Raw genomic sequence first — 16263 nt, 5'->3', positions numbered from 1 at the left:
TTTGTGTCAGAGCTCTCTCAGCCCCACCCACCTCACAGGGTGTCTGTTGTGGGGAGGGGAAGGGAAAGGAGTTTGTAAGCCGCTCTGAGACACCTTTGGGTAGTGAAGGGTGGGGTATAAATCCAATCTCTTCTCTTCTTCTTCTTCTTACTATGGTAGGAAATCAATTTGCCTCCAAAGAGAAGATAATAGCTATGAAACAGACTTGAAGAAAGCAGATTCTGCTGACTGTTTCATAGCTATTAACCATAATTTCCTTGAAAGCATGTGGTTAATATTTAATAACGTGTCCCCGTGCACCGACAATAGATGTGCCAACTTCTAGAGGGACCCTGGAAAGCTCCTGGAATTAACTGATCTCCAAATGAAATAGATCAGTTTTCCTGGAGAAGATGGCTTTTTTGGGGGGGGGTTTGGCATTTTTCGTGTGTGTGTGTGTGTGTGTGTGTGTGTGTGTGAGAGAGAGAGAGAGAGAGAGAGAGAGAGAGAGAGAGAGAGCACACCTGGAAGTCATGGCGACCTCTGGTGACTGACCCCTACTGGGGGCCTGGAGGATATTCAGAGAGGTGGCTGAATAAAGCCTGCCCCTGTCGCCGACTTGGTATTCCAAGGAAGTCTCCCATCCAAGTACTGGGACAGTCAATCAACTGAGACTTCTGGTTTTGACCACAGCATGAAAGTGGAGGGGAACCTTCTGGTGGCACCTAGGATAGATAGAGGCACTGGAACAAACCCAGCCACAGGGGAGCAGGAGGGTGAATTCTGGAAAATATATTTTCTCCCAATAAGGGAAATTGTTGAGGTTGATTCTTCCTTGCGTTGCCTTGGGTAAACACAAAATGCATGTATTGAGCTCCTGCTTCCACATTACACTCTGGGGAAATCATGCCTCTTGCTCTGAGCTTGCTCAATCTCTAGGTTACCAGCTTCTTGGCAGGTTATGACTCCATAGAAATATTGAAAGCTCTGAAACTTGCCTTACAATGGGTTTCAGACACTCATATTGGAAGCAACATTGGGCATCTATGTGGACACAATCCTTCTCTAGGGAGACAAGAATGCCTTCAATTATTTATTTATTGTTGACATCAAGCAAAATAAAATTATAATTTGCCTATGTCATAAAATCCCCTATGTCATTAAAACAAGGGTTTGAACTTAATTGATTCAGCTCATTATCATGTTTGGTCAGTTACTTATAACATTGGGAATGGGTTTGTCACCAAGGGTCCACCTGAGAATCATTCCTCATGGACAACTTCATAGTTCTAAAATAATGAACTCAACATTTCTCAGTGCTGTAAACTAACCGAGAAGTTTATGGCTGGCTGTTCTCTCTGGTCTTGGAGACAGTGATTCAGAGTGATGCCACGGTAATTAGCTAGAGCTACCTTGATTGAAACATGATGCATGGTTTTATGCAATGAGGTCCTAGTGGCTCGTAGTTATTTTGGCACTGGAGAGATACCCTGATCTTCTATGTCTCTGTATTCATGGAAAATCAGAAGAACAAATTGGTTTGAAGAGTTAAGGAGGGGAAAGAATATTTTTGCTTGCATAATTTGAATAAATCCACATGAAACAGCCCGTCAATTTGAAAAATCAGTCATCTTCTGGGGTAGGATCAAGAGAGACTTTAGTCATGCAGTACAACCCAAAAGTGCTCAAGACTCTGACAATACAGCTAATTTGGGCGGCTCTGTTTGCTTTGGAAGACAATCATGTTGCACTGTTTTTCCTTGGCTGTTTTAACCTCTCAGCAAGAGAACTGCTATGTAAGTACCCTTTAACACTATCTGTTTTAAAGGGACAGTTCAATGCTATTATGAAAATGTACAACATTATTGGATGCAATAATTGTAAGGTGGATGGTTAGTATATAGTTTTGTATATGAGTAAGGAGGTGTGGGTGGAAATAATGGCAGTCAGATAGGTTGTTATGAGGCTGGTCACCTAAGACTTGGGATGAAATTTTTGAATTGCACTGAAAAAGAAGAGGAAGAGATTGGATTTATGCCCCGCCCTTCACTCGGAGTCTCAGAGCGGCTTACAAACTCCTTCCCCTTCCCCTCCCCACAACAGACACCCTGTGAGGTCGGTGGGGCTGAGAGAGCTCTGACAGAAACTGCTCTTCTCAAGAACAGCTCTGACAGAATGATGGCTAGTCCAAGGTCACCCAGCAGCTGCATGTGGAGGAGTGGGGAATCAAACCCGGTTCTCCCAGATCAGAGTCCATGCACTTAACCACTACACCAAACTGGCTCTTTAAAAAATGCATGGTTGTTACCAATACTTATTTATTTTCTTCATTTATACCTTATCCTTCTCCCTAATGAGCCCCCAAAATGGATTGCATGGTTCTCATCTCCATTTTATCTTCACAGCAATCCTGTGAGGTAGGCTAGACAGAGAGTATCTGACTGGTCTGAGGTCACCCATCAAGCTTCCATGGCAGAATGGGGATTCGAACCTGGGTAAGGATGTGAAGAGACATTCCTTTAGTTCCTTTGTACTTAGTTTCTGCCTGAAAATCTGTCAATTTCCCCATTCTTTTAGAAGTTTGGAGTCTGTTTCAAATCAATTCTGTTTTCATAAAAGACAAATCCAAAGTGAGGATGGGTGGGAAGGGAGGTCCTGAGAACCTTCAGATTTAGCCAGTAGATACTTAGAGGCAGGCAGCATCTCCGCAAAACTTCCTCTCCTCCTGCGACAGCATCATCTTGTGGTTTACAACGTAAGACAACAACAAGAGCTAAAGTTGCAGCTGCCTTGGGCATGTTCCTCAAGAGGTGGTATAAAATGTTCTAAATAAGCAAGTTTTATTAGGGATCCCTCTCCCCCCACACACACAAACAATCCTACCTCCATATGTGAGATTCCTTACGATTCCCAACCACAGACATTTGTGCCTTTATGCTTACTAGATTAAACACTTTTACAGCTATAGAGCAAATGGGTCTAGTTCAATAGACATATCTGAAACACCTATTTACATATGTGTGGCCACCCTGCTCTTCCATTCATATAATCATAGAGTCGGAAGGGGCCATACAGACCATCTCATCCAACCCCCTGCCCAATGCAGGGCCAGCTTAAAGCATCTCTGACAAATATTCATCCAGCCTCTTCTTGAAAGCTGTCAGTGAAGGGGAGCTCACCACCACCCTAGGCAGCTGGTTCCACCTTTGAACCACTCTGACCATGAAAATGTTTTTCCTGATATCCAGCCTTTCGGCATGTAACTTAAACCCGTTGCTTCGGGTCCTATGCTCTGCTGCCAACTGGAACACCTCCTTGCCCTCCTCCAAATAACAAATCCCCTACCACTGTCTGTTCCTTTGCCTCTGTGGGCGATTCTGCATTGACTTGTCCCTCCGTGGCTTTACAAAACCCACCTTGGAACAGAAGTTCCTCTCTGCATTGCATGCTGTTTTCACTTCCTTTGATCGTCGGATTTTATGGTACCCTCCACACTGCATGCCGCTTTTGCTTTCTTTGATCATGGGGTTTTATGGTACCTTCTGCATAGAGTTATGGCAGTTCGGGGTGACTTTGCAGTCAGTACGGTGTTGCCCTGAGGTATTTGAATGTGGTTTTGAGCTGCACCTTTCCCTCCCAGTTGAGGAAATGTGGAGCGAACGCTAGATGCAGCATCACCCTGTGTGTCTCCTTCTCTCTTTCCACCTGCATCCACTTAAAAGTTCTTGCTCTCATATCTATCCCTCTTCTCTGCGGTTTCCTCATGTCACCAACAGTTAATTAGGTAATTTATCAAGATTGTAACTTACAACAACTGTAAAACAGTAGAAATACATTTTCTGATTTAAGAAATAGAATGCTCTGTAAGCCTGACAAAAGCACATACTGATATTAGCCAGGTTATTCGTTTTTACATAGGATCTCTGTGCCGCAAATGGACCCCCAGAGATCCATTCCACTCACTTTGACAATGCCATCCAGTTCAAGAAGTGTGACAGTAGAAGAACCTCTTGTATCAAGGAAAGGCTCCTTGAACCAATGTTACTGGGGCAGATTTGTGGGGCACTGCCAATCAGTTGAACCCCTACCACCTCTTCTTAGCTAAGAGCAGAGGTCAATTCGGGGGGAGTCTTCCTCTGTGCAACAAAGGAAGATTTCACACTCGCTGAGCAGAGCAGTGGGATTGAAAACATGCTCTGTATTTTGATTATCCAATAAAAATTTAGTCTCCGGATCCTGATGCATAAAATTTCAATCTAAGTAGAATTGCGGGGATCATTTCAGGTGTCTGTAGGATAACTTTAAACATTTTATTCTGAATATTTTCAGTTTAAACTAGCCAATAATGGGCTGGATCCAGTGACTCAGACCTAAATTAAATATCTTCCTACAAGGAAACTACTGCTGCTTCAGGAAGACTCTACTCTGGGAAAAGAATAATTGGATCCGATCCACTGAACACCCAGTGTCAATACTAGAGATGACTCAGGGTATAGTTTAATAAGAAGAATTAGAGCAGAAACTATTTAGTGTATCCCCATGTTGATCTTCCTCCACAGAATCTTTCTTGCTGGTTCCCAATTAAAGTATTAACCCTGCTCAGCTTCTGAGATTTGATGAGATCAGGCCATACCATGCCACTCCACGTCCCCATTAAAGTCCAACTAGACACTTGATAAATATTAAATGCCCATGAAATCAAGGCCATATTTTGAAACCTCAAGATACGACATCCTTTGAAACAATGCCTTGAGGGTCAGAGCAGGAGATGAGCTTGTCTTTATTTCAGCATCGGTTGTATCATTTGGTGTAGTGGTAAGGAGCACAGACTCTAATCTGGAGAACTGGGTTTGATTCCCCACTCCTCCACATACGGCTGCTGATGTGATGTTGGGTCAGTCATAAGTTCCTTCAGAGCTGTCCTCTCATGAGCAGTTCTCGAAAGAGTTCTCTCAGCCCCACCTACCTCACAGGGTGTCTGTTGTAGGGAGGGGAAGGGAAAGGCCACTCTGAGACTCCATTGGGTACTGAAGGGTGGGGTATAAATCCAATCTCCTCTTCTTCTTCTACATTCACAGGGCTGATTGTGATACTGAAATCCCCTGGACATGGTCATGCAAAGTATCCATGCTTCCTCATGTCTGACAGTACGACTGAAGTCTCACAGAAGGTTTTCATATGCTAGCTTTTTTGGATCCTGTTGGCTTACTAGTTTTTTCACCCTCTACTCAAGTCCTAAGGATGGCCAATGAGACATCAATGAGCAACTTCATCCTTCTGGGCTTCCCGACTCTTCGAAGATGGCATCTGTCACTCTTCATCCTCATCCTCATCATCTACATTCTCACTGTGGCTGGGAATAGCCTCATCATCGTAATTGTGAGGATCAGCCAACAGCTCCACACCCCAATGTATTTCTTCCTTAGCAACCTCTCATTCCTTGAGATCTGGTACACAACTACCATCATCCCTAAGATGCTGGAGACCTTTCTGACAGCCAGGACAACCATCTGTCTCCATTGCTGCTTCGTGCAATCCTTCTTCCACTTCTTCCTTGGCATAACCGAATTTCTCATCCTCACCGCCATGTCCTTTGACAGATACATTGCCATTTGCAAACCCCTGCATTATGCCACCATTATGAGCAGACAGCTCTGTTCTCTACTGGCCTTAGGCGCTTGGTCACTGGGATTTGTGGTGATCTTCACCCAGGCAGTTTTGCTCCTGAAGTTGCCGTTTTGTGCTAGTAACATCATTGACCATTACTACTGTGATATTGGACCCATTTTGAAATTGGCTTGTGCTGACACCAGTCTGGTTGAATTCTTGGGCTTGCTGGGAACGGTGACCATAATCCCCAGTTCTTTTCTCTTCACAGTGGTTTCCTACATCTACATCATCTCCACCATCCTGAGAATCCCCTCCAGCAAGGGGCGACAAAAAGCCTTCTCCACCTGCGCTTCCCACCTCACAGTGGTCACCATTCTATACGGAGCCGTTCTCTTTATGTACTCAAAGCCCACAGCACACTCCTCCTTCAGCTTCAACAAAGTGGTCTCCGTTCTCAACACGGTGCTGACCCCGCTGCTGAACCCTTTCATTTATACAATACGGAACAAGGAAGTGAAAGCAGCTTTGAGGAAAGCTATAGCCAAGTGAAGTGGCTTAAGAGAATTCCATGCTGCAGCAGTAAAGCAGAAAGGGGATTTCACATATCTTTTGTTTCTAGCCACATTGCAGTGGGGGTTGTGCTACCAGGGATCATTTCATTAAAAAAGAGGTGCAGGAGCTCATTAGCATAACTCATTAGCATAACTTATTTGCATGTGCCACACCCCCTGACATCACCGGAAGTGTGTCAGAAGCACCACCCACCACTCTGGCTCCACTGGACTCTTTTGGATTGCTAGCTATTGGGGAAGGGGGCATGCAGATCTGTCCTCACAGAGGAGGGAAAGCTTGTACCCGAATAAAACTTGGTCTTAAAGGTGCCACTGGACTATTTTGGGCTGGGGGGCGGGGGGAAGCTCTACAATTTACCTGGCTGCTTCCTGCTCTGACTGAGGGCTGCTGGGAGCAGGGGGTGGGGCTTGTTGCATGTGCCTGCCCCCTGGGATCTTTACTGCCGGAGCTCCGCTCCTGTGCGCTCCTGCAGGAAATGACCCCTGGTGCTAACCCTGTTTCTGCGATGAGAAAATTATTGTGGCTATCCTACAGTCTCTTCCTTGAGAAGCCTACTGACTTGAAACTGACGATACACAATCTGAAACAAGGACTTCAAAGCAGCTGTGAAGAAAGCAATGACAACATCAAACTTTGTGCCCTGGAAGTTACAGAAGAAACTGTTATACTAAGTTCTGATGCCACTTCACGATGTTCTAGAAGCCTCATAGCCAGTGATTTATGGACTTCATACCTCCCCTTGATCTTAAACATTAGTAGTGGCTTAAGTGTTAATTCAAGAACTTTGTCTTGTTGAAAACAGAACTCTGAATAGAAAGCCCTGGGAGTGGGAAGAATAAAAGGATGTGCGTATTTCCATATACTAGGTTTTGTGGACTATTTCAGACGACTGTAACTTCCACTAGGGGTGCCACAATGTTCATATTGGACATATTTGACAGTCACAGTTATACTATGTTCAGTGTCAATCAGACATGAGATGATCACCTGGTCTTTTGGGTTGGTGCAAAATGGCTGTGAATGCCTGCCAAACAGATTTCCCCCAAAGCTTAGTGCACACCTAAACCTTGCTGATTTAATGAGATCAGCAGCCATGAACTAAGGACTACATATTTATTTCTGTGTGTGTATGTGCATGCATGCATGCAAGTATGCTTTATGTAATTTGGGACTGATTTTACTTTAATCTCTGGATGAACCCACACAGCAAGCCACCATTTTCTGTTTTGGAGTTACAAGGGGAAATGGGCTCCTTAACATTCTATTCAATGCAGTATGGTTGGATCAGTGGGAATTATCAGTAGGGGAATGGAGCCACAGGCCTACAGATACCTGATATTAAGTTTGTAGTTCTTAAAAGCTTCAGTTATGTACAATGTCAATGATCTAAGAACGTTAGGTAAATATAGGCTGCGGTCACACGGAGCAGTAAGCACGCAAGAGGGACTGAAGAGAGGCGGAGTTTCCGGGCGCGATCTCACAGCAACATCTGGGGAGTGTAGAGCTCCCATGGCTGATCCGTGGCTACTGGCCGAAGATGCGCAGTAAAAAACTAGTACCTCCAAGGTACTAGTTTCTGGGAACTGCGCAGCAAGGGCGGGCGCCTGATCGCGCCCCTGCCGGACTCCCGTGGCATCCGGCGCCCACCGGGTGGTTCCCCCCCATGCCTCTAGAAGCGGCCAACAGCGCGTGCACACAAAGGCGTGCGGCGTTAGGGTCGAGGTAGGGCCATGGGGGGGCTGCAATGGGGGCGAGTGGCAGCAGCCAGGCAGAGAGCGGGCCGCGTGTCCCGGGGGGAGGGAGGGCGGGCAGGCGGGCTGCTGGTGGGGAGGGGGATCCGGTGGGTTACTCCCCCCTCCCCTCCCCTCCTTGTGAGTGGCCCAGGACCCTGTCCAGAGTGGGCTTTGAACGGCCCGTTCCGTCCCCTTCCAATCAGCCTGCTGCTCTCGGTGGAGGTGCGCAGTTTCCTGCTCGTGTGACCGCAGCCATAGTTTTACAGGGTGAAATGCATTTTCCTTATTTTTTCATACCAAGTCTTAATTAATATATGGGATTCATCTAGGAATCTCATCTTCCTGGTCGGAGCAAGGAATGACCATCCCAGCTCCTGTTGCCTGCTGCCACTCCAAGGGGCCAAGGAGAAATAGACGGGGAAGTAGTGTTGAAGTTATTATGGCGTCACATCCAGGAAAAACCCAGAAGTGATGGTGGGTGGCTTGTGGAATCGCTTCGAAGCTCTATGGCAACTCTATGGCTGAGATTATGAACTCTAGATTCAATGCACAGCACACGATTGAGGGAAAGCATTAAAAATCTCAAATAAGTTTGAGGCCACAATTTTATTATTGTGTGACCTGCTCTGATGGACAGCAAAAAAACTCACACAAAAGTGGGAATAGTCCAGTACATAGTAGCACACATTATTTTTCCCCCATTGAATTAAGCATTTACATATGACCAATGAAGTTAATAAGCAGTTATTTCAGGTATCCTGGATCTGATTACAAATGCATCAAGAAACATTTCCTAGTGTAGTATAAAGAACTAGTCAAGTTAGCTGTTGAGGGGGTGGCTCAATGTTTGTTTTCTTTAATGGCTTAGGGAGAGCGACAAGATCTTATGAGGAATTCCTCAGAGAAGCCCTTAAGTGGATGGCAATAAACATATGGTAATGAAAAGGGGGGGGGCAGATTGAAACAGAAGGGAATTAATATCTAGGACCTTTGCAAGTTAGTATTATCTCCAGAATTTATTTCAAAGCTGCTAAGAAGGTATGACTTTTTCTGACTATCTTGCATTGATGAACAGCACATTTCCTTAGCTGAATGATTAAGATTGTGTGATGGTAACAGCCATGTTTATAATGACATCTCCTCAACCTTATATAAAGCAGTGCAGGGCTCTGTCTTAAAGACTGAGAGAGAGATCTGGACTAAGGACTTGGAACTCTTCTTGGTGAATTTTAGTGAGGCCCAATCTGCATCTAGCATTTGCTCCGCTGTTTTATCAAACCCACACTGGAACAGAAAAAGATGTCTCAGAGCCACATTCAAATTCCCTTGGCCAACAGCATACTGAAGGCAAAGTCACCCCTGAATGACCATAAAATGGCCATAAATCTATGCAGACGCTACCGTAAAACTGAGAGACCAACAAAGTGAAAGTGGCATGCAGTTTGGACGTTGCCGTAAAATCCGACAATCAATCAAAGTAAAGTGGCGTGCAATGCAGAAAGGAATTTCTGTTCCAGCGTGGGTTTGGTAACACAGCGGAGCAAATGCTAGATGCAGATTGGGCCAGAGAGAGAGAGAGGGATCAGCACCACAATATGTCAGACTGGGCATTTCATTAACAGGTAAGCTCATTTTCGTGATTAAGACAATGGCTGGTTGTCCATCTAAGAGGCACACACATTCCCACTGTCAGATGACTTGTTAGATATCTAGTCATGTTGTGTACAAGAAGTTTTGAAATGGGCAGCCACATCAGTCGCACAGTACAAGAGCAAAACTTGACTCCAGTGGCACCTTAAAGTCAAAACTGGATATGGGGAGGCTACCAACAGTGTTCCCTATCTGCTACATTCTTTCTTTCCCTTTTTTACTTGTCTGAACATTAGCCCGCCCTCCCTGCTGTGGGGACAAGTGTGGATTAAATTGCATAGGGTTTTCTTTTGTCTCTTTCTCTCTCCTTGACACAGAATTTTTTTTTTTGGTTTTGTGAATGTTCATAATACCTTGCATTATTATAAGGAGTTTCTCAACAACCCTGGACCAATGCAGGGAGGGTTAACCTGATATTCAGAGCTGGGGCAGTGAGAAATCATTGGTCATCAGCGAAATCCATTTTTGAAATCCTATCAGAAAGAATGAATCTTTCCCATTTTTCATATTCCTTATATTCCTCAGGAGGCCAAGTATGGTCTAGTTAGGGGGCTATGGAGCTGATCATGAAGATGATGCTGATGACGATTCAAGACTGACTGGAAAGAAATTCTGTAATTACTTCTGTAATTACTTCGTCAGGATGGGATTTTTGTGAGATTTGTAGAGATGACAAGCATTTCATTTCATGGTTATGGAATGGTTATATAATATTTAAGGGATCCTTCCTACGTCCTCTGTTTGTATGAGCTAGATCTTATGGATCATTTTCACAAGCAGCAATGTTTTCCTCCAATCCAGGTGCACCAACAAATTGTCTTTGGGCCAGAGAAAAACACCATCGTTAATGAGAAGTTGTAAATTTTTTGGGTTGTCTGGCTGTGGTCTTGGCATTGTAGGACCTGACGTTTCGCCAGCGGCTGTGACTGGCATCCTCAGAGGTATAACACAGAAAGAGGGAGGGCTCTCTGTGTCAAGATTTGCAACCCAGACACAGAGAGTACTCCATCTTTCTGTGTTATACCTCTGAGGATGCCAGTCACAGCCGCTGGCGAAACGTCAGGTCCGACAATGCCAAGACCACAGCCATACAGCACAGAAAATCTACAACAACTAATGAACTCCAGCCGTGAAAGCCTTCGACAACGTATTAATGAGAAAGTTCCATAGAATTCAACCATATGTGATTGTTTACCATTCAGCACATACACACATTTTTTTCTAAATACTTTGTCTGTTTATCCTCAAATTAACAATCCTCCCCTTAATTCTGGTTTAGCTGAGAAGCAAAGCTGACATTTGGGTAAGAAATAACAATAAAATTGGCTTTACTATTGCATGCAATACAGATGCCTACTGCAGAGGTGCCAATGATCTCATGCAGGGAAAAAAAATCCCACTTCACAGGGGTAAGATAAAGAGCCAGTTTGGTGTAGTGGTTAAGTGCGCAGATTCTAACCTCCTCCACTTGCACCTGGCTGGATGACCTTGGGCAAGCCGTAGCTCTGGCAAGAGCTGTTCTTGAAAAAGAGCAGTTTCTGTCAAGAGCTCTCTCAGCCCCACCTACCTCACAGGGTGTCTTTTGTGGGGAGGGAAAGGGGAAGGAGTTTGTAAGCCACTCTGAGACACCTTTGGGGAGTGAAGGGCGGGGTGTAAATCCAATCTCTTCTTCTTCTTTTACCTCACAGGATGTCTGTTGTGGGGAGGGGGAGGGAAAGGAGTTTGTAAGCCGCTCTGAGACACCTATGGGTAATGAAGGGCGGGGTATGAATCCAATCTCCTCCTCCTCCTCCTCCTCCTCCTCCTCCTTCTTCTTCTTCTTCTTCTTCTTCTTCTTCTTCTTCTTCTTCTTCTTCTTCTTCTTCTTCTTCTTCTTCATGAGAAGATCATGTACCTCCAAAAGTCATGGGTTGGCTCCAGCTAGTTGTTTCTCTAATGAGTGTTTCCCTTAGGTAACCCAGTCCCAGAAAAATTTGTGATTAGGAGACCTACACTGATAAAAAGAGCAAGAGTCCAGTAGCCCCTTAAAGACTAACAACATTTGTGGCAGCATATGAGTTCTCATGAGTCACTGCTCACTTCTTCAGATACAGCTAGAATGTGACTCCATCTGTCCAATCTATTGGAAAGTGGAGAGATTTCAGATGTCAATAGCAAGTGAATAAAAACAGTAGGCATGTTTGGATTAGGTTTGATATGCAGAGGGGTAGTGGATGAGGAGAAATCAGCATTGGTAATGAGACAAGAAACTTCAGTCTCAATTTAGTACAGGTGGGTGTATTGTCTTGAGTTTCATTATCAGTGGCAATTCAGCAGTCTCTCTTTCTAATCTCCTTTTGAAATTCCTTTGTAAAAGAACTGCTACTGATAGGTCATGTCCTGGAAGTGACAGCTTCCGACCGACAAGCATCCCACAGCCCCGGGGACCGTGACAGACTTAGTTTTAGATATTTGGGGAACTTTTATAGAAGCATATGTAAAGATCTGCCACAATTGTCACAGTTTTATCACTATTCTATTTGAGGTTTGTACATTCGAACATGCTTCTCATGAGCAGTTTTATTGACACATACTTTTTCTTCTGTTTAAGAAAAGAAGAAAGTTAAGAGATGGCCAATGGCACATCAGTCACGGAGTTCATTCTTCTGGGATTTCCTGAACTTCATGGCCTGAATGGAACATTTTTCACCATATTTCTGTTGATGTATCTTCTGTCACTTACAGGACACAGCATGATTATCATAGTTGTCCTCAAAGAACCCATGCTCCATACTCCAATGTACTTCTTCCTCGTCAACTTCTCCATGGCCGAGATCTGTTCCACAACAGCAGAGGTTCCCAAGATGCTTGACAATGTACTGTCTGGAAAGACCACCATCTGCTTTGCATGTTGCATGGCACAAGGTTTTGTTGTCTTTACAATGGGGGCTGTTGAATTCATCACCCTCACCATCATGTCTTTTGACCGCTATGTGGCCATTTGCAAACCTTTGCTCTATAGTGCCATCATGACCAGTGAACTATGCCTCTATTTGGCCTTGTTAGCTTGGGTTGGAGGGTTTGTGATAATTATTTCACAGTCTGCAGTTGTATGGAGTTACCCATACTGTGGACGGAATGTAATTGATCACTTCTTCTGTGATGTTGGACCTGTCCTGAAATTGGCTTGTGCTGACACAACTTTGATGGAGCTGATTGGTCTCTTATATGGTGCTACTATAATGTGGGGTTCATTTGGCTTTTCGTTGATTTCATACACATGCATCATAGCCACAGTCATAGGGATCTCTTCTGCCACTGGCCGATCCAAAGCCTTTTTCACATGTACCTCCCATCTTACTGTTGTTATCATCTTTTATCTAGCAGACATGTTTATGTACTTGAGGCCTTCAACCCAAGGAGATACGCGAGCCAACAAAGTAGTGTCTCTTGTGCGTACGAGTTTCATCCCCATGTTAAACCCTTTCATCTACACCATCCGAAACAAAGACTTCAAAGAAGCAGCATGGAAAATATTGAGACGAATGTTTATCAGTAGGGACTAAGGGAGCTTTGACTTTTGAACATTTATATCCTAAAATTCTCTCTGGTCTCTGAGGTGCTTCTGGACTAGAATCTAATTGACCAGAATGTTGCTTTTCTAGCCTTTCCCTCAGTTCTACCAAAGCGTGTTACTGTTGACATTCCTACTAAAACTGAAGATAGATTATGGTACCATTAAATTGTCCCATAACTCCAAGGCACTCAAGAGTATTCTATAGCTATAGGCCTTTAGTACCAAACTAAAGATTTCAATATACCTTAAGGCTTCTGTCCTTTCTGCATTGAATGGCATAGTTCAATAGTTATGTTTGGTCATTGCCTTTTTGAGTACTGCATTAATCTTCAATGAGCCCTGATAAATATGTTGACATTACATAGTGGTACCATCACTGTGCCAAAGCAAGATTACAACTAAACATCAAGAAGACAAAAGTAATCAATACTGAGCAATTACGCAATTTAAAGGTTGACAGTTAAGAAAGTCCACCTTTCTCAGGGGAACTGAAGGCTGATTGGTGGTGGATAGTGCTGCCAAGTTGAAGGTAGGATTTTCATGGCAAGAGACAAACAGAAGTGGTTTGGCAGTGCCTGTCTCTGAAGACTTGGACTTCCATGATGGTCTCCCATCAAAATACTTTCTGGGATCAACCCTGTTTTGCTTCTGAGATCTGCTGAGATCAAACTAGACTGAGCCATCTAGGTCAGGATCAGGTCAGGTTACACAGAATCATAGAATACAATCAACAGAGTAGGATATCAGATAGACAATGCAATAGGATTTTTCTTGTAGAGATCTGGAAATCAATCAGAGGTGAAGAACAGCATAAGAACATAAGTACAAACACGACACATTAAACAAAAGCAAAAATTACATAGTAGGAACTTACTTGCAGCAACAGCCAGTAAAATACACAGTGGTAAGGGATTTACATAGGGATTGAAGAGAATAGCCCTGTAAGAAGAGCTCTCTTTGTCGCAGGTACTCCTTTGCATATTAGGCGACACGCCCCTAATGTAACCAATCCTCCAAGAGCTCTGTAAGCTCTTGGAGGATTGGCTACATTAGGAGTGTGTCGCCTAATATGCAAAGGAGTTCCTGCAACAAAGAGAGCTCTTCTTACAGGGGCTTTCCTAAGCTCTTGGAGGATTGGCTACATTAGGGGTGTCTCACCTAATATGCAGAGGAGTTCCTGCTACAAAAAAAGCACTGAGTATAGGATTGCACCTCCACATAATAGGTCCTACACTGATAATAACTGTCTTCCTACAGCAATCTTTGGGTTTGGCTGGTGAGGAATGATATGAATCTGTCCAAAACAACCCTTGATGGCTATTTCTGCCTCCAAACACCTCAACAAGATGTATCAATGGCGGCAGATAAATCCAGTGGGAACAACAAAGAGGCTTGGTCTTTGTCTACATTCAAACAGAAGTTGTTAACCCAGTAATCTGGTCTCTATCCTATAGCTGGGTCTGAAATGAGATTGAAAAGGATCTGGACCAGATGAGTTATCCAAGAGGACATCTATGGTTTTTCCATAGAATTCACACCAGTCTAGAGCTACTTTCTGTCATGTCTGGGTTTTCCCTGGAAGTAATGTCATTATACCTGCGACACAAGGTCCCTCCCACCATTGCATCCAATCTCCGTGCCAGTTGCCTGGCTTAGCTTGTCAACCCTATATCCATTGGACAACACACAATTGAGTGGAAACATAAAATGTCACAGATGAGTTTGAGGTCACTCTGTGGCTAACTCTGACAGACAGCAAAAACACTCATGGGGAAGTGAGCAGGCTGTGGTACATAGTAGTGATCTTTCCCCCCATTGAGTTGAGCATTTAGATCCAACCAATGAAGGCAATAAGCAGTTGCTTCAGATAACATGAATTTACTTAAAAATACATCAAGATACATTTGCTAACCATTCAAGTTGGCTGCCTTAAGAGTTAAAGCATATCTTTTTTCAGAACAATAACATTAGTGATGTTCTTTTAATTGGCATGAAGACAGTAATGAGATCTTCTGAGACCTTCCTCAGAGAGAAGCCCTTAAGTTGACAACAATAAAGAGATAACTATGGGACAAAGAAGACTGAAAAGGAACAGAATTAACGCCTAGGTCATTTGCCACCCAACAGTAATTCCACAGTAAGAAGAAGGTATGCTAAGAAGGTATGAAGGAGTTTGCTTTTTGTTAACGACATGCATTGGTGAACAGCAAATACCTTTAGCTGATTTCTCAGGATCATACTGGATACAATGGTGGCAGCCATGTCTATATCACATGTCTGCTTGAATATATCTAGAGCACTGTGGAGCTCCACCTTTAAGAATGAGAGAAGCATTTGAATGAAGGTCTTCTTCTCCCACCAATACCTGCCCCTTTCATTTCAGCCCAGGTCCAATGAGAGAAGTGAGCAAAACTAGGAGAAAAATGTCTGGGACAAAGCAAAAAAAATCATGGAAGATATGCAGGGTAGGCTGGGGAGATCAACTCTGCTTACTGGATTCAGTCACACTTTCTGATGAGTAGTAAGTTCCAGGTGGTCAACTGTTAGGGAACAAGCTTGATATTTGTTTTATGGACTGCTTATTGCTACACAATGGACTGTGCTCATACACGTGGGCTCAGAGAACTGTACACTTTAGGTCACCTATTGTGATGACACACATAGAGGGTGCCTGCACATACCTTACGGTTTCAGCAACACAGTTGCACAGCCTGGTGAAGAAGCACAAATCTCCATTATTGTTATCAATGAAACAACTTTGGGAAGAAAAAGCCACGATGGCAAAGCTGATTGCTGGTCAGGTATCACCCATCACCATGTAACTGCTTTGTTCCTGAGCTGGCATTTCCTGCCAGATGGACATTTGGTTATCAAAGGAACTGGCCAACTTCATCAGCACTACAAGGAAGCATCCTGACACCTGGATTTCACACCTGCTCAGATGCCAATCCTTCAATTAAGTTAGGTTACAATATTGGCCATCCCTCCTAGGTAACCTCCCTCCCTACCTGCAACCAATAGGATTGTTTTTGGGACGGACTAACAGGTAGGTGGGTCAAGAGGTTGGCACAGTTACCACCCACCTCTTGGACCCCCTATAAAAGGAGAGAATCAGTCACCTGGCTCCTCCTAGCTAGCATTCCCCCAAGACTACCCCTGTCT

The 16263-nt window shown here is 44.0% G+C and overlaps 2 protein-coding genes across 2 annotated transcripts; both read left to right on the top strand.

The window, feature by feature from the left end:
• Positions 1 to 5220: 5220 nt before the first annotated feature.
• LOC107109915 (olfactory receptor 6X1-like) lies at positions 5221 to 6138 on the top strand. Its single transcript, XM_015410625.1, has one exon. It carries the CDS (start codon positions 5221 to 5223, stop codon positions 6136 to 6138), a length of 918 nt encoding a protein of 305 aa, XP_015266111.1.
• Positions 6139 to 12154: 6016 nt separating this feature from the next.
• On the top strand, positions 12155 to 13090 carry LOC107109914 (olfactory receptor 6X1-like). The gene has a single exon (XM_015410623.1). It carries the CDS (start codon positions 12155 to 12157, stop codon positions 13088 to 13090), a length of 936 nt encoding a protein of 311 aa, XP_015266109.1.
• The last annotated feature ends 3173 nt before the right edge of the window (positions 13091 to 16263 follow it).

The sequence above is a fragment of the Gekko japonicus genome, unplaced genomic scaffold (assembly GCF_001447785.1).
Source record: "Gekko japonicus isolate JY-2015 unplaced genomic scaffold, Gekko_japonicus_V1.1 scaffold4250, whole genome shotgun sequence".
Lineage (NCBI taxonomy): Eukaryota > Metazoa > Chordata > Lepidosauria > Squamata > Gekkonidae > Gekko > Gekko japonicus.
The sequence above is the reverse complement of the archived record's forward strand: the minus strand, read 5'-3'. Positions and strand labels throughout refer to the sequence as shown.